Raw genomic sequence first — 27,261 nt, forward strand, 5'->3', positions numbered from 1 at the left:
ATTATGATTGGTATCCATGTAAGAGAGAAACATGGACACAAAGAAACAAATACAAAATGAAGACAGCCATGCGAAGATGGAGGCAGAGAATGGAGCTATGTTCCACAGGCTAAAGAACATCTGGGTTACTGAAGCTGAAAAATAAAAGGATGGAAGAAAAGATTTCTGTTGTTCTAAGCCACCCAGCTTTGTTAGAGCAGCCCTAGGAGACTAAGACACCAAGTTTCAAAGCTAACGCTGATAAATTTTGTTCATTGCTCAAGCATTTGTTTTCCTAAATTACAAATTTGGATTGTTTTATATTAAATAGCTCTACATTTCTAAATAATCAAGGAAACTCATTTCCAACAGCAACTGATCTAGCGTCTGTTTGCAGTCTTTCTTATAAATGTGAATGAAAGCAAATGGGCTGTGGGCTTAGTAGCCCCCAACATCGTAATAGAAGGTCCTCCACCCCCTTACAATGCTCTCCTATCAAATGTTTCTTGGAATTCTTCAAAGTGTACCTCACATACACTCACAAGAAACTTGTGAGTTGCTTCTGGAAAATTCCTACCTATGGAGCTTTACATTTTCCACAGCTCACAATGCCCCTCATAAATCAGCATGTTTCCTAATATTCCCCAAGCTAATTACTGATACTGGAGGCTGCAGTGTAGTTCCCAGTTCTTTAAGATTGGATTCTCTCTGAGTCAGAGAAAGGATTTCCTCAACTCTGTGCTGGTCAGTTCCCTACTCACCCTTTTTCCAGCCAAGAAATGACAACCAGATCCCAATGGAGCTCTCTATGAGAGACGATGAAACTCCAGGCAGAAGCTGAGCTCCTTGTCTTCCTAGTTTATACTATTCCACCAACGTTTTAAAACTATCAAATTCAAGTTTTAGTAAGAATTCAAACTCAAGGTAAAGTGGACTTTTTTTATCCCAAGAATATGTCTCCCAGCACAGGCCCTAAACCAAGAAATTCAACATTGAGAGGACAGTCTTCATCTACCTTCAGAAATTACTGCCCTTTCCCTGTTGCATAAGGCAGCTGATTTTACATTAAACCACTCTCAATAGTTGTGAAAGCAGGAATAAGATGCTGAGAATAGGAAGGATAAATATTTTTTTAAATAATCAGGTCAATATTTTAAAGGTATTCATTTTCAATTATTTTATTAAATAATCAGCTTTTACATGTCATCAAATCTTACCCCTGAAATGCAAAAAAAAAAAAAAAAAAAAACAGTTTGAGGTATTAAAACTGAAGGAACATTTACACATATTTCATAAGGTTTTCACACTATAGCAACCAGAATATTTAGTAGCTAGATATTACATGTTTTCACAATAACTATACATTTAGAAGAAGAAAGCTATATAAGAGTAACCAGGTTTTTCTCATTACAGCTCCAATTTTCCCATTTATGATGAAAGAGTGGTAAAAAAAATGAAACATAAGTTGCTTGCACAGTATGTTCATTATTTAGTTTTATAAAATGGAATATAGACTTAAAAGGCCAACAGCTGAAACAGCAGCCATCACAAAAGCATGAGTTCAAACTGACAAACTGGTTTCAATGATCTAGATAATATCCTATTCCCAGATTTTAGTCTTTGGATCAATGGCTCATTTTTGCTTTGACTGTCTACACCTTGAAATAGAAAGTTCAGACAATTATATAGTTATTTATCATAATACAAACACTTTCTTCTGAAATATTCAGGCAAATTGGAGAAAAGTACTAGTTTTATTTGATTGATTTAATTTTAACTCCAGGGTGTAGAGACTTCATTTTAAAGAAATCTAAAATTATATAGTGATTTACATGTAGTATAGTAAATTAGGTCAAAATAATAAGTCACAAATGTTGAACAGAAATTAGTTTCTACAGCAACTTTTTAAGTTAATGCAGAACTGGTAGATGTATGTGCTGAATTTGGGTATTTGTAATTGAATTCTTTTATTTATTCAATTGTATGACTAGCTCAAACAAAGGGAAGGTTGATTTCTTTTTTAAAAAAACAGACAGCTCAAACTTTTCATAGACTTCAAAACTGATACAGGATCAAATGCTTCTCGCAGTTTACTACTGGGGAAAGCACTGTTATTCTATAGCAATTATGATACCTTAAGGAAGACACAGACTATTTGTTTTGTCTGGCATCAAAAATTTGTGGGAAAAAGAACATTTTTTCCATATAGATGCCAACAAGGTTTGCAAAATCCATTATTTAACCTAAGCTTTCTCTTTGTTCTGAGAAAAATAGGAGCCTAGTTAGTAAAAACCCACATAGGAACACTATTCTATGCAGTGGTGACAATGTCCTCCTCCCAAAACCACTGTTTGTTTTCCAATGTAATGATCTGGAATTAAGAATAAATTCTTCACAGTCACCTCACTGCTGGACGCACAGCTGTGACAGCAGCTGAATTCTTTACCTGGGAGGAAAGCTAACACATAGGGGTGTTCACACATGAACCAGAGGAAGAAAACCAGTCACAGCCATTCCTGTAGAAATGTGTAATGATCTAGGGTCACTAGAATGTATTCTTCGGAGGTTTTAACAATTTGAGACGCAAATGGATGTTCCAGGTTAAAACACATTTCTCAGGTTTTTTTTATTTTTTTAATGAATGTTATCAGACATGGAAATCAGCCAAAACACCAGAGGTCATACACTATGTAATTAAATCTCAGGTGTTCAAATGGGCCAGTCCAATAAAAACAAATCCCCAGGCTGGAATAAAATTAAAAAAGCAACTTTTATTTTAGGACCACATTTGCAAATCTACATGCCACTGCATTGGATGTAATACTTAGGAAAAAAAAATGCAACAAATTCCATTTTTATATGCTTGCCTTTTATCTCTATAACTAACAATCAAAAGATAATTCATTAAAATGAAAAACAATTCATCCCATAAGATCTAAGTCCTGAATAGTTTTATTTGTCGATAGCATATCCAACCCATTGGTATCATATGGGTAGGGCTGACCACATACCCAAGTGACAATAGTAATATTATCAAAATTTTTTCATTATCATCATGCTAATGGGCTAGTCTGTGAAGTCTAACAAACATACAAAAATCAAGGGCTGACTGGCTTTCAATTCCATTTGGAACACTGAATGGGGTTGCACACAGTATGGTTAGCGAAGGATACTCCCGAGGGCAGGACTTGTAATAATCAGTCAAAAACTGGGTTTCTTATGCCATTCAACACCAAACTGGTGGGTGCCTTCCTGTGTAGAAGCACTAGTGAGCACAGGAGAAGGGAAAAGCTCATGACACCAAGAACGACCATTCCTGAGATCAGTGCACTGGTGACGGCATTCAGCTGGAAAGGAGATTCACTTAGAGAACCTGCAAGTAAATAAACACACACAGTGGTAAAGTACAGTATCTAATTTCTCTCACTCTATCTCACCTTATACCTACAAAACATCTGTCACCACTATCTTGTAGAATAAAAGCACATAACTGTAATTCAACCCAAAACCTAAAGAATTATAAGATTTAAAAGACTGGATTCCATAGGCAACCCCATCCCCAAATCATCAACAAAATGCTAAAAAAATTTGACCAACAGAGCCTATATGAGTTGTTGATTTTTTTTTTTAAATCAGTGAACTTTTATGTAAAATATACCAAACTTTAGGGCAAATTTATAATTGATCACCAAAAAAAAAACACCTAAAATTAAGAGTTTATACTTTTATTTTCTTTATATTTCACTATCTTACCAAGCTGTGAATTGTTGGTTGGTGTCTCATCTGGGAAAAAGAAAGCAGGAAAAGTAAAGTGACATTTTCTCTCCAAACATTTACCACTGTTTATTCTGACTCTTAATTACATTTTAACCAGATCTGCCCCTCCATCTCTACCCACAAGCACCCGGGAAAAATGAACCTCCCCTTACGCCATTCTGCCTCCCCACTCTCTGCTCCATCTCCTAGGTTCACATTCCATCTCTTCGCCAATCCCACACCCTGCTGCTGTCCTGAATGTACAAATATAATCTGAAAATAGACTATCTTGTGTTCTTTCCTGACAACTTCGCTTCATCATTACCTCTCCAGGCAAGTCAATGGGGGAAATAATTGTGAAAAGCTATTTCATTTTTTATGGTTCTATAACTTGCCATTTGTTATTCTGTTACAGAGAAATATTCATTATTTAGTGCCACTCGATTTAAGTGTTGTCAGTTTGCCCATCTTAGTCTGCAAAAACATCATTTTAAGTTCTAAGAATATAAATTTATATTTAATAATTAAAAGGAAGAAAAACATGACTCCTGAGATTGAGTTGTAGTTTTATTTTTATCTGTTAAGTCCAAGACTGAAGCTGTTGATTTTTCACTTTTTCCTGGCAATCTCATGGATGCAATGAATATTCACTTGGTTTCCCAATATTTGGGCCCATTTTGTAAACATGCAGCTATTTAACCCTTGAACTGGTATGCCTAGTAGATTTCATAAGTGTGTACTAATCTGTGGGCTTGTATGTGTGTGAATTTTGCTCATTATTTGAATTATAAAATATGTATGGTTGACTGATTCTGGAGTATATTATTGTAATAAATGTATATGTAATGCTGAACAGTTTATAAAGTGTTGTGTCATATGTTATCACATTTAATCCTTACAACAGCCATATGGTTTAGATATTATTACTACCCCCAATTTACAGATGAAGAAATTTCCATTTGTTATAGCCTCCATGATAATGTAAACATATGTTTAAATCTAAGATGTGTCTCAGTCCTTTATTTAAAAGACTATACACTAGCCAAGTATGGAAAATGTTTTTGGTTATAGAGATAACATCTCAAGATAGAAAGTTCCAAAATTAGTATCTGAAATATTTGAACCTGGTGAGCTATTTATAACACACTGGTCTGGACAGAAACATTGACTCTGCTGCCTGGTCCTTAAGCACAATGCCCAAAATTAAGAACAATCATCCAAAGGATACTTTAGAATGTTGCAATGCACTGCAAAAGGACAAAAAGGGAAACAACCCTAGGAAAATCTTAACCACCAACAAACAGCACCTTAGAAGACATTTCCTCCCACAGATATTGGAGAGGCTGAAGGGACTGTGAGGGATCCATCCAAAAGACCAGACTGCACCTTTCCCTGAACAAGCTGCCTCACTGGAACTTGGGAGAAGACTATGTAAGGCTTTAAAATTCCTTTTTAAAGCTTATTCTTTGTTTAGAAATCACATTCATTTGCTTTTTAAAAAAAAAAAATGTTTCCATTAAGGAATAGAAAACCCTTTCCCCTTAAATGTCCAAAATAAGACAAAAGGTGCCATGATGGGATGCCTCCAGTATTATCTGTACCCCAATAAATAAAAGAAGTCAGACTATTCCCTCTGCTCCCCATATTACCACCACCACCTCTGTAAGAAAAGTATCCCATGTGTCACCCACTGGGACTTGGCTGTGGACAAAACTTCTCTGGATGGGGACGAAACACTCCTACTGCCAAATAAACAATGGAACGATATCATCTCCAGGTTACATGACTGGTAGTTGGCTGAAATCAAAGGGGGTAATATTTTAATATTGTTTGGAATTGTATTTAATAGTGGATAAAGATAGAGAGGAATAATTTACTGGGTGGTGTTTCTGATACCCTACAATTGTCATATCATTACTGTTTTTCTTTTTTTTCTTTTTTTTTTAACCAAAGCCCTGTGTATCCTGGAAAGGGAAGCAGACATGTTACAGGTGCCTTTGTTACCACACACTTCAGGTTTCCCTCTTATCAACTTGATCTTAACACGTATATATGCTAGAAGAAGCAAATGATGCCTCTGGAATTAGAGGAAGAACAGATTGGGATATTATACTAGGTAGGCTCTTAAAATATATATATATAGCTGGTGAGACCCTGAAGCAGTAGCAATGTCACAGTGTTTGAAAGCCAGAGTGGCAGCTACATTGTCATTCTCTGCTTCACTCTCATAAAAGTATAAACAAATGGGAAAAAAATGAACAACATCCGTGCAAAGATATATGCAGAGTGAATATTTTCCCCTTAGCAAAATCCTTAACTATTATGCAGAAAAATGGGCCATTTATTTCAAGTTAAGGACTCCAATCTTCTACTATCCATTGTATTCTGCTTGCTTACTGTCTATTTCTATCTCTGATCTCTTAAATCCCTGAGAGAAAAGCCTGTAGCAAGTTTTCTATTGTATTCTCAGTTCCTAGAAGAGTGCCTGTCTAAGGGGCTAAATATATATGTTGGGGCTCCTCCATAGGAATTTATGTCAGGAATATGGTGCCCTGTGTCTCCAATGTTTGCATATTTAAAATTACTGAATTGTTACACATAATAAGCACTTCCCACACCATGTAGTTATGGCATTTGAGAACTTTCAATAAGAACATCTTAGGAATTTTTAAGATTCTGGATTCTGAGGATGTGACTATTGTCCCCGGATCAGCTAACAAGAGGACTAACAATGTTGGGTAAAAACAATCAGAATGGGTTTGTTTTGCTTGAAAAAAAAAAAAAAAACAAAACCAGAGGTCTTGAGGTTTAAGGACTTACTGAACTTGACCTAAGCCAGATGCCTAAGGGAAAGGCATAGTTCAATAAGTTAACAGAAGAAAGGTTCTCAGCATTAGAGAGTTCTGAAGACAGAAAACCCAAACTGAAATTGGACTCTTCACTAAAAAATTGGCCATAAGGACCTTTCTAACTAACAAAGTAAAAACAAAGTGAAACTAAGGAACGAGGGTAGTCCTAGTCATTAAGCATGAAATTAAGTGGATGGATATGGCTTGAGCACTGAGAATCCTCACATTCTATTAGGGTGAACCATATAAATTTGCTGACTTCTCAAGCCAGAACTGATTAAGTGATTAAGTACCAGCAGTTGCACGTGGTTCAACCTAGTATGAAAATAGTTCTTGAATTCTACCCTCAAAAGTAGAACAGTAAAAGCCTGGGTTAAAGTAATAATAGTATTAATAGCCAACATTTAAGCAGTGCTTTCATGGATCAAGAATCACTGCAAGTGTTCTACGCAGTATGTAGTTTAACTCTAACAGCTAGCTCCCTGCACATTTTAGAACTGCCATTATTCGCATTTTAAGGAACAGGAACTAAAGCATGGAAAAGATGTGCACTACTTACAAATAGTAAGCGGCTGGCTGGGGATGTGAACCCAGAAGATAAACCAGAGCCCGCAGGCTTAGCCACCACTGTGTACATCTCCACTTTATTCTAACTGCTTGACCTCCAGCCAATCTCTGGGGTGTATGATAGATTCAATTATGCACCCCCAAAAAAAGACATGATCTTAATCCTAATCCCTGTCCCTGTCGGTATGAACCCATGTTAAATCTGGCCCTATAAAGATGTGTTATCAATTAAAGTGTAGATTCATTTGTGAAGATCTTCTATATCCTATTTAGTTTGTGGCCAAAATGAATCATGGTGGGCCTTAATATGGGTTACTGGAGGCTTGTGAAGAGCTAGCCAGAGGAACCAGAAGCCAGAAGTCAGCAGAAACCAGAGCAGACACAAAGAGAGAGATTATCATGTAATAGGAGGCATGGATGCAAGCAAGGAAACCCGAGGATTATGGCAAGCCTGCACCAGAAAGCTACAGATTTCAGGAGAAAGCATGACCTTGCAGACATCTTAATTTTGGACTCCTAGTCTTTGAAACCATGAGCCAATCTGTGTGTGGTATTTGTCACAGAAGATCTGGCAAATTAAGACAGACTGTGTCCTCATCTATGTAACAGAGGAAATACGCATCTTAAAATGAACCCAATGAATAGCAAAGTGTTTTGTAAACTCCATATTGACAGATAAAAGAAATTTGGTATGTGCTGTACGGAAGACATAGGATGGTGATAAGTATACAGCAAAAGGGTACTGCTTAGGTCAAATAAGTTTAGGAAACTCTGAGTTGAAAAGCTATAAACTGTCTTAACTGCAAGAATTCTCAGAGCTGCCTGCAACATATCTATGTACAGAAAGCATTTCCCTATCATATCTGATTCATGGAAGCTTTTTTGAAGCGCATTTTGTGGGATTATTGTTCCAAGAATCACATTGCAAGGAAGGCTGATATAGTGCAATACTGCTTTTGGCTATAACTTCTGTCATTTTTATGTTATATTTTGTGCAAAAGGATCAAGAAGCTGGGCTCCAAGTCCCTAAGCCTGCCCTCGAAGAAAAAACCTTTTTCTTTTGAATTGTGGGTATAGAAGTTACTATCACAAATGCAGAGAGTAGAAGTCTCTTAGCTTTCTTTGACATTTTCAATATCATGCTGTGCTTACTCTATGTGGGTTTAAAGAATATATTTTGCATGGATATTACAGTATAATTATGACATTATTTATGGGACCCTAAGCAGTGAGGCAACCATGATCATCGAAAAGTGAACTTTCCTACTGTTGCTTTTCAAAATTATAAAATATACATTTACAGAGAGCGCGAGGAAGGGGGCCTGGAATGTTTGAACGAGCTCCTTCGGGGACTTTCCTCATGGAGAGGTTAAGATGATGAAGAGACAATCAGTGTGTCGGTAAATAAAATGTAATCTTTGAGGTAGAAACAGGTCATAAATTGCAAAGGAAGAAATCCAGACATGATGTCAGAAACAGTATATTAGCCCTCTTATGGTACAGCAGAGTTATTTAGAACTACCAGACATGGTATGAGTGAAATCTATGAAGTTGTTTGCTGGTTAACTCTGATAGGATTAGAAACTTCTACTAAGTAATCTTTACTGAGATTTGGGAATCTTAGTTAATTTTTGGTCTTTTAAAAAGATTCCTTACACTAACAAATTATTTAATATTGCCTTGGCTCAAAGATGCGAGAAAATTATTAAGTAGGAAAACATTTCTACCCAAGACAGACAGAAGAGATATACATCACTTTCAAAGTACTTTTCTTACAGCAAATTAACTCTAGAGATGTTCCATAGAAATAGAAAAAAATTTTATTGCACCTACCCAAAAGCATACTTAATTATTGTCAACAAGAACTCAGTTTCCATCCAGTGTAATTCTGAGCTATTTCTGATAGCTGTAAAGAGATAAGAACTGGCCTTCACAAACCACAGCTAGTCATTTTCAACCCATTCAAGGCACATATACCTATCAGATCCTTAGGGAATATGGACTAGGTTTGAAACTTCCTATTTAGCATATTACTGAATTATTTAAAAGGCCTGCTAGTTCGTTTTTAAATGATTGTATGTCTACACAAATATAGGGAAGTGAATGATTAAAACAATTGCCTTAATTTCTAGACCTACACCACTTTTTGCTGAATTATTTACCTTTTCAGGCAAAGTTTTCTTTTCACTGTGGGATGGGAGATGATGGAGAAGAGGTAATGACAATCTCACCGCAACAAAATAACTGCCTTACAGCTAATGTGAAGTAGGAAAATATTATTAACATAAAATCTAGACCAGAATTCTTTTTTTAAAAACAAATTCAGAATTATAGAGTTAGAAATAATTTTGAAGCATATTTATTTTTCAAATTCCTCATCTAAAAATGAAGAAACATTTGCTCAGAGGCATGAAGGAAAAGCCCAAGCTACACGGTGTGTTAAGATAAAAGCTGGACCTGGAACCAGTTCTCCTGACATTATTTCAGTGTTCTTTACCCTGCATTTTGTTTTATGCTACAGCCTCTAGAAGTCTCTCGGTTTGTGCTGATTTTAATGTAATATCTCTTTGGAGACAGTGTATATGTGTGTGCATGTAGGAATGTGTATGCATACACACTTGCACATATATTTGCATACATAAGAGTATGTGTGTATTGACAGTTGTATCCACTAGATCAAGCAAGTTCATAAACATGAACAAGTGCGTTGAGGGGGGATATACAATATTCAGGGTCCTGGGAGGAAACAACACTCAAACTGATCAATTTAAGGAAAGTTTAATAAAGGGATTATTTACAAAGATGGAGAGAACTCACAAAGAAGAGTCAAGATACTCGGGCTTAGGGCTAAGGGAAGGGTTTCCAGAATCCAATGAGAGCAGTTTTACTTGGCAGAAGCTAGGGTTGACCACTTTTTTTACACACTGTTCCCATTTCCTGATGGCCCTGCTCTTTAGTCAAGTCAACCAAAAATTAGGTGGCAAAGGAGTAAGTCAATGAAATCCACAAAGGTCATCCTAAGGATACAAGGAGTAGGATAGAGAGTGTGTCTGGAGGAATAAATGAAACAAGCCCCACATGGTGTATTTGTGTGTGTGTGTGTGTGTGTGTGTGTGTGTGTGTGTGTGTGTGTGTGTGTGTAGGGAAATGCAGCCAGGAGAATATTGTCCTTTGTGTGAAAGTTGAGCAAACAGGAAACTACTGTGAAATTAAAGTTGCTTGGTAGTTATCCTCTCTCACAGTTAATTAGGGCTGCTTAGGAACCCTTTGAGTTCTCAATGCGCATCAAGTAACAAGCCATTCTAGAAACATCTATTATCGCCTGCAAAATAAGGAGCACTCATACCACTCCGAGTAATGATAGGACCAGCAGAGAGGATCGCATTTCCAGAAGCGCTCTGGGGGCTCCAAGTCGTCCTCCTCTCTGCATCTCTCCTTTTTCTGTTGCCGCAAATCTGAGGTGTTAATGAAAACAAATGAAATTCCACACCGGCACAAAATTGTTTCTTTATGGCCATTTGGAAAGCAGATTCTTTTGGAAGAGATACCACATGTTTAATTTTATTCATTTCCTTCTGTGCGTTTATTTAATTACTTTGCATATAACGGCTACAATGTTTCTTATCCTGGCTTGAGCCACATTTCTTATTTCCTCTCGCTGTAATTGCGCTTTGCCTCATTAATTTACATAGCTCAATGGCTCTCCTGAAAAAGAGCTGTGTTTATCAAACTTTTCTACTTTTATTTCTCTCAAGCCTTTAATAAATTCTTTCCTGAAATGTTAGTCAGCACAGAAGCAAGGTAATGTGGATTTCCATTTAACCCAATCTGACATTGCTAGTTAAGACCAAAGTAATCAACTAATATGAAGAGACAGCTCCCCATTTTTGCATGAATTGAGCATAAATATAAATATATTAAAGCCATTACAACTTTTTTTTAAAGTGTCTGAATTTTTCTTAGGTTAATATTGATGTGACCCTAGAAGGCCTTCCAGAAATAGAATTTTTTTGTTCACTAGCAAGTGGATCTGTAATTTTTTGGTGGCTGTACCTTTTATAGCTTTTAACCCAAAATGACTCCATCTGGCCCAATCTAGCTTTCTAGCGCCAGCTCTGCTCCTTTCCCAGAACTGCCCATCAATCCATATATTCTGCTCCACAGCCTTACTGAAGGACTGGAAGTTTTCTGATCATCTGATTTTATGTATCTGTAACTATCTTTTGGCATAGAGTATCCCTCAGACTCTTAATTTTTTCCCCTCTAGTCTCACGCACCTTCAGAGTCATAATTGGAGACTCATCTCCTCTATCAATCCTCCCAACCTCCCCTGCCATGAAGGGGAGGCCATCTCTTCCTACAGCCCTTATATAGCTGCCTTTGCTCCATGCATTTCTGTCTGTTTTTCTTCCATGATGACCTCATGCTCCTACCATATAAGCTAATTAAATTTAGAATTCATGCACACTTCATCTCTGTATCCTCAGTATAATGCTTGGCACAAAGTAGGCATTCCATAGATATTTATTGGATGAACAAATCCTACCTCAAACAGTTTGATCTGAAGCATATCCACACACTTTATGGAAATTAATTCATGACATTTGACAACCGTGCAGCTTACGTTGATTGAGCAATTTAAAATGAAGCTGTTAAAAACATACTGGCATAAGGAAAGGGCAGTCATCGGCCCTGCAGAGTTTGGTGACACAGTGCAGGAAGACAGTGGACATCTTCTGATTCTTGTGTTTCACAAATCGGAACACTTCGAATGAAAACCGACCATGCTGGCTTCTGCCATTTTCAATGACTGTGGTCTGAGGATCTTTGTCACAGCTACATTTCAGGGAATGTAAAAAGAGTACATCACTGGAAAGTACCAAGCTGCTGGGATTTGTAAATTCATTTCTGGAGTATTATGGGAACTCCATTTTATTAAAAGCTAACAAAAGCTTACAATGTCACAAATATACAGTAGGAGCCTAAGCTAACTCAGTCGATATGAGAAAAATGACCTAGATCATAAAATGTAGAGTTTTAGGTGGATGGGGTGTATATTTTCATATGGTTCAAAATCAAAACAATATAAAACATATATTTCAAAAAGTCCTCCTCCAACCTTTGCCTTTGCACACCATCCCACACACACATACAAACCCTGCCAATAGTAATAGCGTTATTATTGCATCCATCCAGGGTATAGCCAAATATAAGCAGAAGCAACATATTCTTATTGTTCACCCCTAGTTAAACCAATTCACTCTTTTTTATTTAACAATGTCTTAGTTTCCCACAACTGTATACTATTCCATTGTGCACACCCACCAAAGCTTGTTTAACTAGTCCCTTTGCATTGTTTTGAAACTTTGCTTTTTACAAAACAAAGCAATAATAATAACTTTGTACATAAATCACATTGAATTAGATAGGGTTACCTGTATAATACATTTGTGAAATCATTTAATAGTTATTGTCATTTTGTCCTCTAAAAGAATTGTTCAATTTTGAATTTCTCAATAATATTTGAAAAAATTCTTATTTCTCCCAGAGCTATATCACAAAGCACATTGAACTTGAATTGTTCACAATTTGATAGCAGGGAAAAATGTTATCAAATCATTTTTGCATCAGAGAAGTTGTGGGTTTGCATAACCCTCATATAAAACGCAGGATTCCCATACATCATCCTATCACCAACATCTTGCATTGATGTGGAACATTTGTCAGAACTGATGATAGCACATTCTTCATGTGATTTTAATTTGCATTTTTCCTATGGTGAACGAGTTTGAGCATCTTTTACTGTTTTAGAGTCATTCGTGTTTCTTTATCTGAGAATAGTGTATGTGCAATTTTGCCCAATTTTATGTTTTGTTGTTACTGTTTTTCTGATTCTAGTATGTTCTTTATATATTAGGAAGAGTGGCTCTTTGCTTGTTATATAAGTTGCAAATGTATTTTTTTTGCTTCTTTGTTTGGTTTTCTACACCGCTCGCAGTGTGTGTGTGTGTGCACCCATGAACAGCTGTGTGTTTACCCAATATAGAATCAAAGTTTTTATTTTCAGGTAGATGAAATTTTGAAATTTTATTTTCTGGCTTCTGCTATTTGAGCTAAAGAAAGAAAGACATTGCTCACTCAAACATCTGAACAGTCTTTTGCATACCTCTTCTACCACTTTATAAGCTGTAGATTTTGCATTTAAATGCATAATCTATTTAGAGTTTATTGTGGTAAATTGAGTGAAGTATGGATCCAATTTTTTTTCTAACGATTACCCATTGTCCTAGTACCATTAAAAAATTCCCACTTACCCCACTAATTTGTGATATCATACTATATTACACATTAACTTCTTATATATTTGATGACCTATTTTTTTACTTACTATTTTGTAATTTTGGTCTATGTGTCTAATCTTGCACAATACTGCATTCCTTTAATAACTGGAGCTTTTCAATAGCTTATATTATCTGGTGGAGCCACACCCTCCCTCTCTAATTTTAGGATGACTTTCACCATCTCTTTTTGCATTTTGTGTATTTGTCCTTTATCCCCTTTTCCTTTATTAGATTAGTTTATGATGCTCTATTTTATTTATTTTTCTAAGAAAGTGTTTTTTCTTTCTTGTGAATGTTCATTCATATTTTCCTTTTGACTCAATTGTTTATTTAAGAAACAGTCTTTAAATTTGCACGTGGTGGGGACTTTCTATTTTCTGATGTTATTAATTGCTAGTTTTATGGCATTGTGATAAGAGAATTACGAATTATTTCTACTTTATTTCTGCTTTGTAAAATACATTAAGGTTTCCTTTGTGGCCTAATATGTGGCCAGTTTTCAAGATATTATGATGGTATATTCTTTTTTTTCAGAATTCAGAAGATTAAATATATATATATACAATTGATTATGTTATTTAGATCTTCTATGTCCTTAATTTTGAACACTAGGACTGAGTATCCTGAGAGAGATGAGCTACAGTCTCCTACTTTTACTGTATTTCAGAATATGTTTCTTTATATATTTCCCTAGTTTCTACATTATATAAGCTTTAATTCCATCCAGGACCTATCCATTGATAACTATTATATTTTTGTTGTGAATTAAATCCTTGTCATTATCAAGTCGTCTTCTTTTTTTCTTTTAGCTTTTTTAGCCTAATTCCTTCTTGCCTGATATTAAAATTGAGACATTATTTTCTATTGTTTACATTTTCCTAGAATAACTCAGTCCAACCTTTTATTTCCAATTTCCCTAAATTATTTCATTTTTAATTTATATATACATATATATTTATTTTATATTTTTCTTATGTATATTGCACAGATTGCGAATATTATTTATGACTCAATTTGAAAATAGCTTTCTTTTAAGAAGTGACAAGCTCATTTATGTTCATTGATACGGCATATTGTTTGGTCTCAATTTTGTCATTTTATCTTATGTTCTCTCACACAATGTAGTCCATTTAAATTTTTATTAAAGTTCTTCTTAGGCTACCTTCTAACTGTTTTAGTAATTACATTCACAATCAACTTGTAGCAATACCATTAGTCCCAATTATTATTTTCTTTGAAACTTTCTCTAGGTCCCTACTAGAAACTTTGAAACAATTAGTTGTATCCTCTTCTATTCTTCCTACCTTCTCTTTGCATCACTACCCAGTTATGGTTAAAAGTAATTATATGTTTAGTATTTACTTTTGATAGCGAACTATACTTGTGTTTCTAATAGGTAATTTCTCTGATATTAATGATAACCTTTGACTCTCAGCAATTACCATGAGACAATGAGCTAATTCTGTCCCCCAATGTCTTTTCTCCTGAGGCCCTGGGCACCCTGTAAGACCCCTTCATTCTCCACTTTCCCTAGCCCTGTGGCTTGCTCCTAGCAGCTTTCCCTCAAGGTGGTGCCCTCTCCTGCTAGGAGTGTTTATCTTTGTAATCTGCCCCCTGGAGGACCTTCAGCTTTCACTTCTCTTTCCTGCTACACTGGCTGCCTCTTACCATGCTGCTTCCTGCAAATCTCTTGCTGCACCACTTCACTCTGATCTTAACTGCTTTTGTCAACAACAGCACACACTTCAGAATTGTCAAGTTTTCATTTTCTCCTAACTTCACCTAAATTGGAGTTTGACGGGTCTTTTTAATTGCCCATTTTGGTCTCTAAGGTTTCCAATAAGAATAAAGAAAACATTCAGAACTAAACTTTCCCCATATTTGCACCTGATTATTGTACTCCAGATTACCGACCTGTGAGCGCTATAGAAAATTTGGAAAATAAGAGAAATGTCATATCAAAATGACCCACAAGTGATAAAAAAATCACTGTGGGCCTTTTGGTAAATTCCTTACAGTCTTTTCTATCAAAATTTAGCATATTGGTAAATTCCTTACAGTCTTTTCTATCAAAATTTAGCATAAGTCAGGTCCATTGTATATAAAATTGTGCATACTGATCCTTTCACCTCATTTTTAATAAAAGCATTTCCCCACTTTATAAAGAACTTTACATGATTATAGTGCTTGTGTGGTCTCTGAACTTATTGGTCTACGTAGTCTACCTAGTTATTTCTTTATTGCCGAGCATACAGTTTGTCCCCAAATTTTGCTATGTTAAATTTCGTTGGTAGATGAGAACAGCATAAGGATTTTAGAATATGTTTCCCAATTTGTAAACATAGACTCAAAAAATATGAAATCTTTATGGCTTTTGATACTTACTGACATTTTTCCCAAGAATGTCATCCAAATTAACATTTCCAGCAATAGGATATCAGACTCCATTTAACCATACCCTCTGAATACATTCTTAACTTTTATTAGCCAATAAAACATATTCTTTTGGTTCCCCATCATATTACTCCCATCATGTGTCAATGAGCTACAGTGAACTGAGCCAACTGCATTTTATAAGCATGATTAGAAGCCATTGCTTGACTCTCAAGTCTGGTCTGCTGTCAGATAAAAATGCTGAAAGGAAACTGGGGTGATTGAATGTCCTTATGATCAATGTCCCCTTTTCATCAAATGTAGATTACATTCACTCCATCACTATCTATTGGGAATGAAGTTAAAGTTATTTGCTCTGATAGAATAGGAGTAATAGGTTATATTATACTTTCACATTAAATACTGATAAATGTACAAGAGCATTTGGGTCTAAATTATCCAGAGCACTACTTTAATGCTATTCCCCTCTTGACATATGATGAGACAATCTAGCTGTGGATAAATAGTACCTTCCCAATACCTTTCTCTTATTAACAATATCCATGCCATGCTTTTCCTATGACAGTGAAATATTCCCACATCTCCTAAACATGAATAAAACATTTTTGATGGACCTAGCTTGCTTGCAATTCTTATTCAACAATAACCTTATCAGCATTTCATGTTCAAAACTGTTCTTGACTTTTATATTTCCAGCTTTATGAGGGCTAAAGGGTCAAAATGTAAAACCTTAAATTCAGACACTCTAATGGTGTCCTGTCATTTGTTTGTCAGACTTAGGTTAAGTAAACCTTTAGTACCAATACTATATTTAGACACCTACCTAAGGAAGAGGTCATATCGTGTATCATCATTTGGGTTTCCTGATGGGGTGGTATAGCAATAATCCATTAAAACATTCCATCTGCAGAAGGACAAAAGAATAGTCTAGAGTCAGAATCTCATTTGAGGTATTAGTTAATAATCCAAGGGAAGAAAATATTGGCAAAAGAATTGCCCCTTGGGAATATAGTATTCTATTAGTTGTTAATGTGCAGATTTCTTGTTTTTCAAATTTTCTCCTAAACTCAAAGTGTTTAAAACTCAGGAACAAAGAATTGCCATCACCACATCAACTAGAATGAAGGCTAATGTCACAAAAATCATTGTGCTAATGGTACAAAGATATTTGCAGACAGGAAACTGAATGGCCAAAGTTTGAAGGGGGAAAAGAAGGAAGCTACATAGATGCTTATGTTCTTTGTGAACAATGGCTCTTTGTTTCCCTAAATTACAATCTTCAACAGAAGACAGACAATATTGTAATACTAATTACAGCAAAGCCATTTGGGGCACAAAGTATACACATATAAATTTGGCCAGAATCAGTGGGGGCACTGAGTTAGATAGAAGATAGCCATGAGGCAAATAAATACACAGCCTTCCTACAAGAACAGGTTGTGCCTAGATTTTTCAGGACTTCATTCTGGGTGTTATTAAATATAGTACATAACCTATGAGAAGTGAATGCAAAAAAAAAAAGTAAAAGTATATGCATTTTGTAAGAAAATTTTAGAAAATCTCAAATTTCCAAGGATGGAAAAAACTTTAGAGGACAGAAAGGGAGAAGGCAGAATAGAACCAAATTTCTGCTGATCTTTTTAGTATGCAAAGTTTAAATAATAATATGCAGAGGAGTTGAAAATAAACCATTTGCATGATACAATTTTGTCTTTATAGGGCAGGATTGGATCTTCAACTTTTGAATTCTCTTTCAACTTTAAACTGTTTAAATCTTCTAGGTTTCATACGGAACAATTGATTTTGTGTTTGGCAGAGATGTTTCAGACCCCTATGGGAAGAGTTCTTTGACTTTTTAAGAAATTTTTACTTTAAAAGTAACAGTCAGAGAGAAAAGCACACATATTATAAGTGTTTACAAAGTGACTACATCTAGTTAATGACCTCAGATGAAGAAGTAGACCATCCTGACATCCTAGAAGACATCCTCATGCCTTTTCCAGTCACTGCCCCTCTATCCTTATGGGAAGAAGTTGTATTTTTCAATTAATGACATAAAATGAATGTCACCCTTTAATCTTTGCAATTTATTTCTGTTTATTAGCATGTCTAAATGCTATGGCAATGACAGTATTTTTGTTTGAATTTTAAAATGAATGAGCTAATGTGATGATTCATAAGGTTTTAGGGCAAGCAAAGTGCTTTAACTAACAAAAGATAAAAGTATAAAAATACCTGCCATCCAAATTAGTGGCTTGTACAGCTGCAAATACTTTGGTTTTCAAAGGTAATCCTGTGCTAGGGATAATTAACTGTTGACTGTAGGTTGAATCCTAACGATGAAAAAATATACAATTAATCCATCACATATAACAGCAACAGCACATTTACCACTTAAAACAACATGCTATGGGAAAAAAAAGGAGTAAATCAACATCTTAAGATGCCACCTGCAAAACAGATCTAGTTAATCATGGAGTTCCTTGTCAGAACTGCTCTTAAAACATACCCATGCATTAAATTCATTTCTTCTGTTTCAATAAATCTTCTGTTTCGATAGCTTTACCATTTGAGGTGGCTAACAGTCATTAAATGATAGTCAATAGCTAATAGTCAGTGTTAATATTCAGATTAATATTCAATGGTCAGTATTTGATTTTTTAATATTTCATTTAAATAATGTTTAAGTCAATATTTGATTTATTTAGATTAAAATTCCATTTTATTTAAATTATATTAGTGCTTAATATTCAGTTTATATAATTATATCTGCTTCATTTTAAGCCCTTTACCACTGTGGCTCTTTATTCTCTTGATAATCCCTGGTTCACCCAAAATCACGTATCTGGCTGTTTGAAATTATCAAAATTTAATAAGAAACCAGAAAAGAGACCAATACGCACTTGAAGTTGCCAAAATGCATGCCATGGCTCTCCTGCATCAAACTCCTTAGAGGTTACTTAGAGAAGGGTGTCTAAGACCCACATTTTAACCTCTTCACCCTTACTTAAGACCATCCAAAGAGCTTATTTATATCCTTCCCCAGTCTACTACAGATTAAGGCAGCAAATTATAAATTTAGGAGTGAAAGGCACAATTTGATAATAAAGGAAAACAGAAAAAGTACTGAATGTCAAAATTCAAACGGTATTGAGCTATTTAGCATAAGGGCAAATTGCTTCCCCAAAACTGAGTAACCCTGAAGATAGATTCTTTGGCAGCAAAGAGAAGTTTCTAATGTTCATTATGAAATCCCAGAGTTATTAAGAAAGCTAAAACATAGAAAATACTTTGTTTAGGAAGCCTTGGAAGAATGCAATGTATTTTGAATTATTTTATTAAAGCAATAGTACTTTGGATGATTCATTTATTAATAAACTGCATTTATGTGGAACATTTCAATATCGTATAAAACCAGGTAAGTGAGGGATTATATGCTATACTTGGAAGCCACTCCCTTTCTGTCTTTTTTTTTCTGTATTTTTGTAAGAAGTGATAATAGTTTCTCTAATCATTTCTGATAGTATTTTTATTTAATGATCTTTTTTTAGGCATCCATTTCCAACTTATTCAAGAAAGCCACACTTCATTAACTATAAATCCTTTTATCTTAATCTTGCATCAATATTAAATATAATATTTTACAATCATTAAGGACCATGTCTTCCTATTTCACATGTATTTGATACATCAATATTGGCCAGAGGAATGTTTACTTTTTTTAGAAGTTCTCCACTGCTGAGTCATTTGCACATGATATATGATCCAGCTGCGGTTTAATAATAACCATCAATTTTTTTCTGCTGAAATTGCTTCTAAGAGATAATTTCCTAACTTTATTTTGTGAAGGTTGCTTTTATTTTTCCTAGTACTGCACTTGTCTTGAAATTAATCCTATTAAGTTTAGATTATTTTCTCCAACTTTAAAAAAAATATTCATAATTTTCATATGCCTCACTTCAGATTTACCAAAATTTAATTATAATTCAAATATATAAATATATACTCTCTTTCCCCTTCAACAGAGGAGAAAACTGCTATATACATATTACATAAAAATAAGGGCCAGTCTAATGGCTATAATCTGCATAAACAGATATAACAGCCAAAAATGTCAGTTTTTTATAATTGTAATTCTTGTGAGTACATTTATTGACTCCCATATCACTTAGAAATTAACAATTGTACTGCATCTAAATTGGATACATCTCTTTTCCTCTCAAAATAATTAATCAGAGCATAGTGATAGTTGGTGTGTAACATGACATAGTTTCCCTTTATGGCCCAAGGGTTAAAAATCAAATACCTGGTCCTTAATGGTTATAAAAAATTATATTTAATTTGAATTGCTACAATTAAATTCTATTTAGGTATCTAAATGTTAATGTTCCAAACTAATAATAAACATAATTCTAGACCAATTAATAAAAATACACCAAATTTTGATTTAATTTTCTAAAGTAAATTACTAATTTGTTAATGTCCTATAACAGCAAACTGCCATGAAGTTGCCCCATTCGAAAATTAGTTTGCTGGAAAATGGTTGAATTTTATTAAAAATCTGGTTTTTTAGATTCAATTTAATTTTTTTAATTCAACTACTAATAATATTTTATTGCAAGCTGTTTTAAAATGATAAGCATGTTGGTAGTACTTATTTCATTTGCAGTCCGATATTAAAAATTAGTTTTAGTTTTACCATAGATTTAAAATCCTAAAGTATTCAGCAAATTATAATCTTTGATTTAACATTTAGACTCCAGAAACTCTCTGAAGGATAATGTCGATTTGCAACAGGGTTACATTACTATTTCTAATGACAAGGGAGATATTTTAATAACAAATACGTCCTCAAATCCTAAATTTTGCTTTTCTGCTTTGGTGGAGAAAGAACAGTTTAATTTCACAGAAAATAATAACATCATTAAATGCCATGTGGCTATATTTTTCATTTTTTTAAGAGCAGGATTTTCATCTTTGTTTCATGGTATTATAACAAATACTGAATCCAACTGGGTCACCCCAATTATACCTCAGAGAACTGTATAAATTGACAGAAAGTTTCCCATTTTAAGTTGTTTATATAACTATCGCCCACAATAATAGTAAATTTCTGTCCATATGAGAAACAAATATTGGCGCATATTTGCTGAGTATCAGAGAACCAAGAAACTTGGCTCTTCTCCTTGCAGAAGAAGTTTAGAAATGACAGAAAAGCAATCTTCATTCCTAACACATTTTAATTTGTTATTTAGAACTCTGTGGTGTCAGACTACAAACTTATAAACATGATTTTTTTAAATGCCTTTGGAAAATGTCCTACTACAATATTTATAGCTCATTATATTCTAAGTATAAAGCACTGACTTTTAAATCAGTTGTATGAATTATAACTCAGTGCCATGATGTCATGAATAATAATGCAAAAATCAGATTCATAATTTACAAAAATGTTGGTTGATAGATTGAAAAATTGATATTTAAATCAGGCATTTAAAATGTATGAATAAAAATTTTTAATCAACATGGAAATATCATTTGGGGGATTAATGTTACAGTTATAAATAGAAATCCATGTATTTTTCACGTTTTGCTGCCACTGTCCATATTTACATGACAAAAGTTTAGACAATACTATGCAGTCAATCCAAATTATTTCAGATGTGACAGAATTACCATCAGCACAAACCTGTTTTAAAATATTAACACATTCATCACCAAACATACCTCCAAGAGATGTATCATTTGGATTTTTCCTATATTTTTATCACAAAAATATTATTCTCAAATTCTTGACTATAATTTACACACACATATACAAATGAATGTAGAGAGACACTTCAAGTAACTATACAGAATCACATCTTTGATCTGAAATTTAAATCATTTTTCAACTTTTTAGAAATAATGAAGTTTCTTATACTTTTATTACTAAGATGGATGAAAATGGTAGTAAAGATGGATAGATGTTACCAAAGTATAATGAGGATTCTGGGGCTTTCAGTAGATTCTTATATAAAAGCCATTCACCTAAATGGCTCCTCACAACAGTGAAAGAGAAAATAACATCCTTCACCCATCAACTTACGTTATAAAGGAGCAGGTTCAAAGTGCTGACAAATGTGCCATTGTTCTCCCTCACAGAAATAGCAGCTGAGGACCTAAAACAGGTTTAGAAAAAGGAATGCCTGGATGAGATTTTAAATCAAAAGTTTTAGTTTAACTGAATCTTCGATGTAAGCTTCCAAAACTCTTCTGTAAGCCTGACACACTTTTAACTAGGCCTGGGGAGGGGCACATTGTTTAAAACGCTGAACAGTTAAATAATCCCAAAGAAAGAGGGACCGAGTAAAGAAAAACACTTCTTCATGGTCTTTTTATTTATAAAGCCATCTATTTTTTTTTTCATTTTAGATAGCATATCTGAGACTTTTTGCAGAAAATTTTATTTCATATGAATTTGAATCTGTCTGCTGCAAATACACGTTCATCAATTCCACTAAAATAGAAGTACAAGAGTAGGGGCTTGTAGCACGTAGTTCAATGTATGAATCATAGTGGGTCTATAGAAAATATTTGTTGGCTAATGAATGACTCACCATGGATATTGCAGTTCGGGAATGAGTTTAGTGGGAATAGGACGGGAAATAAGGAGTAAGGATTTCGACATCCCAATGACCTGTTTCCATCTATGCCTGTATCCTTTTGACTCAAGACCTTTCATTTCTCATTTTCCACATCAAAGCCTTGCTTTTGACCAAGGTGTTTATCTTCACTGTGTCATTAAAACCAACTCTGAGTATTTTTTTAACTGAAGCAGACCATGGCCTCCACATCCCCCAGGACACCTTGTGACTACCACGAAGCGATAACTAGGCCTTCATGTGATCAAACCCCAGAGATTGGAGAGGGAAAGTTTTCATTCGCTCACTCCTTATTTTGTCAAAAATATTTGCCCAATCCAGAGGATTATGTTGTCCTGTGGATATAATACTGGATATAAGTATGTGCTTCAGAATACTGAATGGATGTGTGACCACAGAGTAAAGACTGTAACCTCAAGGTCCCATGGCCTGAGCATCTCTGCTCTGCATCATGCTGTCTCTCCTGCGGAATCATCAGCACCATGCAGGGGTCTGGATAGAAAGGGCTTTGCCTAACGGAAGGCAGAGAGGGAAGCCAGGCAGGGTCCACTAGTGTAATGATTGAATGTTTCTGGTGTTAGAACCACACAGTGGGGCCTTCTGGATGCACATTCACATGGGGTTCTTGGACAAGTCTGAGGAGAGTAAGGGAACCCAAGACAGATACCTGACTTTTAACTAATTCAGAGTCAGAGTTTGAACCTGTTTTTATTTGGAAGATATGGATCCTATCAATTATGCACATATATACATATGACTTAACATAGTTCCCATTATTTGAGTTCAGCCATTCTCAACAAATCTTGCTATCTTCATAAATTCTTAAAGGATAAGAAATGACTCAAACTTAAGATAATATGGAAAAGCAAGAGTAAAATGCAAACTTACGAAGCAAGCTGGGTATTATTAACCAAATATTCCAATGGATAACTACAACTAAATTTGTAGAGAAGCCCAGGTAGATAGCTGATGATTGTTGGTGGGTCTGGAGTATCAATATATCCTGAAATATTTCCAATTTGTACTGAAGTTGTGTTTCCATAAGCACTGACTCCAGGAATTGTGGTTACCTGTTGGAATGGCAGATCAATTTCAATGATTAAATGGCTGTATAGAAATTCAGAAACTGCATTTGCAAAATAGAGACATTAGACAAGATAATTTCTAGGTTCCGTTTCAAGTGTAATATGACGTGATTTTGAAATTATATTTATAGAATGCTTATAAGTGATTGAGTGGAAATTCATATTTTTCAAAGATTCTTTACTCTACAATTCAAAAATGTGAAAGGCAACAGATTTCCTATGTTCAGGGTGCTACACAAGAAAGTTGATAACAGTCACAGATACAGTCCAAATTTTGTGGCATGGCTTATCAGACCCCTTGTTAATCTGACTTTACGTTCCACTTTAGCTTCGTATGTCCAGGTTACACCTTTGATTAATAGTGCTCCAGACCTGAGATTTCACAGATAAACTATAGCCCTCCCTCCTTGCTCCAGCTTTTGGGCATACTCCTTCAGCCTTTTCCTCTCCCTCACTTCACCATGGTACCATCCTACTTCTTCCTTAGTTCTCAACTAACCCAGGAACCTTTTCCTCACTCCTCTGCCTATAATGCTTACATCTATCATAGCAGCAGTCACAGTACATGAGTAGCCTACTTACTTGGCAGTCCCCTCACCTTTAAAGGGAGCTCTTTCTGAGCAGGGACCCTGTTGTTCACCTTTGGATCCTCAGCATTGCACAGTCACTAGCAGCTTGGGTCCCCATAAATAATTTTTGAACAAATGAATGACAGCCACACACTTCCAAAGATTGGGCATCTTGGTGTGGTCCCCTCGTTCACACAGATTCTCATTCCAGAATTCATTGAAGGGTTTCAGGGAGCTCATAAACTACCAGAAGTTATGTAAAAATATTGTCCATGTGTGTATTTTTCTCAATATTTCTTAGCTTTCATTAGATAATAAATAATGCTCTTGACCTTCATATGACCAGAGCAGGACACAGCTTCTTCTACCACGTTGAATATGACAGGCACTCAATAAAAAACTTTAAGCAGACATTACTGAGAACTGTAATACTTTTATTTTCAACAACAGAATAAAGTTTATGCAAGGGCCTAATGGCTCATGGGCAAGTTGAGGCAATTATTTGCACATTTATGATTAAACAAAAATCTTAATGGATGGAAAAAGTTTTATCATAATCCAAACATTCAGTAGTCCACTTGATTTTGCCCATCCAGGATTTCCCTTAAAGCAGACTTCAAAGTTTATAACATCTGTGGCAAAAATGAAAAATAAGTAAATCTTTCCCTCCTCTCTCTTCTTACTTGACTTACTAGCTAAAGATACCAATTCTGTTTCTGGAAAGAAGGAAAGAAGCAAGAGAGGGAGGAGAGGAGGGAGAGTGGGAGGGTGGGGATAAGGAAAGGAGACAGGAGGGAAGGAAAGGAAGAAAGGTACAAACAGAAATTTTTATACCAGAGTTATTCAGCTTTTCAAAAAAAGTAAAAGGCACACATATACAAAAGCTTTCCCTGGATTTTCTCCCGAATTATTTTCTAGGCAAAAGGACAAGGTAACTTAAATCCAGAGAAGAAAGTGCCATGATGAGGTATAGTGGAAGGGACGGAAATACTAATGATTTCTACAAAAGCTCTCTCCTTCCAGGAGGAAGCACAGACATATAATAATGAACCTGTGTCTCTCTCCCTGGGCTCCACTTCATAACCTCTCTGCACACAACTCAGAGAGATGAATAAATGTTTTTAATAAAAAGAGTCAACAATACCCAACCCGTAGGGGAAACAGTCACAGGCACAATATTCTAACTGCCCTCTGGGGAAGATAAAGAAGAAAACTCAAATCACATTCCTATTCCTATGTTTCATCCACCAGCCAGTCTTAGAAATTTTGCCTTAAAAACAATCTAACCTTCCTCTTTAAATCTAAACTCTAGTTTGTGAAGATTTAAAAACCGGTTTTTCATTCTTCACCAGTCTAAATGATTGTACTTATTGTTTCTCCCTCCCCACGCCCCTTTTACAAATAAGATTATAATTTAATGAACAAAATGAGAAATGGTACTAACTGAATTTTGGTATAATTAATTCTCAAAAAATCATAGTATTTTTACTTCAGGTAATTTAAATGCCCTGGAGACTTGATTCCTTTCTCAATGCTATTTTTGAGGGTTCAGTGCCCAAATAAATGCATGGTATAGACCTGTGGTTCCCATTCAGGGTGGAAGTGTTTAGAGTGCTATTTTGATTTTTACAATGAGTAGAGAGAATGTTCTACTGGATTTACGATTAAGAACAGGTATGATAACATTTTGAAGTAAAAAGGGCAGTCCCACACCATGAAGAATTTCAGCCTAGAAATGCCACAGCCCTCTTTTACAAAGCACTGGTGTTGATCATTCCATGGTAAACATCAAATCTAGAAGATCTCAAGTTTCTCATCCTATTTGCTATCTTTTTTATGACTGTGAGGTCACTAAGAAGCGTAGGCCCAGTGGTTTACTGCCAAACTAACTGGAACAATCCCTTTTTGTATGATCAGATGCTTCCATAAAAAGCATGAAGAAAACAGCTAGTGATAAACTGTAGAGAAACATCCCTCAATGTCACTCATACAAAATAATGTTGCTTAAGGTAGCACAGCCCATCGCAGGCCCTTCAACTGCTCAGTTACTGTAAACAGTACCATTATTGCAAGATAGAATTGTATGTTTGAGCAGAATCCTCAAACAAGCAAAGGAAAGTACTTTGTTTAGTTTTACTGGAATTTTTTTTCATGGAAGATAGATTGGGCTTCAAATTATATCATGACATGGAGGAAATTTTAGTTATGACCCCAGACTTAGCACACAACTTCACACTAATCTTACCACTAAGTTGTTTCCACAGCCCTCCAAGGTGCTAAGATTGATGATGAAAATGACCACTGCAGGAAAGGTATTGTTATTTATGAATCCCCTGCAGTGGGAATCCCCATGCCTTCCATTCAGTGCCAGATCCGTTTCCGAATAACCCGAGAATAGTACTGTGCAAAAATTAATCTTCATTGTGATGGCCTGGACCCCACAGTAGACACTGATGTCTCTTTCAGCTGAAATAAAAATATACCAAAAAAAAACAAATGTAAGCCACAAAACACAGGAGAGGCACAGAAAAATTACAAGAATAATTTTAGCATTCCTTTATATATTCAGTTCCTTGGTCTGCTTAACTCATTTCTGTGTTTGAATATGCTGTAGCCCAAAGTGCAATTTATCAAGAAAAATAGTCAGGAAAAAAATAGTATTTGATTTAGTTTGTTAGAGAGAGATCTCTGAGAACAGAGGCTATGGTTCCTCTCTGTTTCCTTGTGCCAGGTGTTCAGTACATGTGCATTAATGTCAGTTGAGTTTTGTTGAATACTTGAAGAACTGAGTGGAAAAAGGTTACTGAGGAAATTCAGAACTAGAGTAACTGAATTATCCAGATCACCTCTCTGGAGTAGTGAAACTCACTACAATCAATGCATTTTCCAACTGTAAGGAAGAAACAAATCTTCCTACACCAAATGGTTAAGCACTTTGATATTTGGATAATCCCCTTTTATTTACCATGTAGAAACAACAACCCTCCATCAGAATTCTAGTGCATTAAATCACATTAGAGAAAGAGAACGAAAAATGTGTTGATATTAGGAGCAAAATGTATAGTCTACTCTAGGAA

The 27,261-nt window shown here is 35.1% G+C and overlaps 1 protein-coding gene across 1 annotated transcript in view; it reads right to left on the reverse strand.

The window, feature by feature from the left end:
• Positions 1 to 3,176: 3,176 nt before the first annotated feature.
• ZPLD1 (zona pellucida like domain containing 1) overlaps positions 3,177 to 27,261 on the reverse strand; it is a 34,445-nt gene continuing 10,360 nt past the window's right edge. The window contains exons 2-10 of the mRNA XM_077117575.1: positions 26,430 to 26,650; positions 23,419 to 23,600; positions 21,975 to 22,047; positions 18,122 to 18,219; positions 16,710 to 16,790; positions 11,816 to 11,987; positions 10,498 to 10,606; positions 3,733 to 3,762; positions 3,177 to 3,352 (exon numbers count right to left, since the gene is read on the reverse strand). Coding sequence (XP_076973690.1) covers positions 3,177 to 3,352; positions 3,733 to 3,762; positions 10,498 to 10,606; positions 11,816 to 11,987; positions 16,710 to 16,790; positions 18,122 to 18,219; positions 21,975 to 22,047; positions 23,419 to 23,600; positions 26,430 to 26,650 — 1,142 coding nt within the window. The remainder of the gene's footprint in view (positions 3,353 to 3,732; positions 3,763 to 10,497; positions 10,607 to 11,815; positions 11,988 to 16,709; positions 16,791 to 18,121; positions 18,220 to 21,974; positions 22,048 to 23,418; positions 23,601 to 26,429; positions 26,651 to 27,261) is intronic.

This window comes from Tamandua tetradactyla, chromosome 10 (genome assembly GCF_023851605.1).
Source record: "Tamandua tetradactyla isolate mTamTet1 chromosome 10, mTamTet1.pri, whole genome shotgun sequence".
Lineage (NCBI taxonomy): Eukaryota > Metazoa > Chordata > Mammalia > Pilosa > Myrmecophagidae > Tamandua > Tamandua tetradactyla.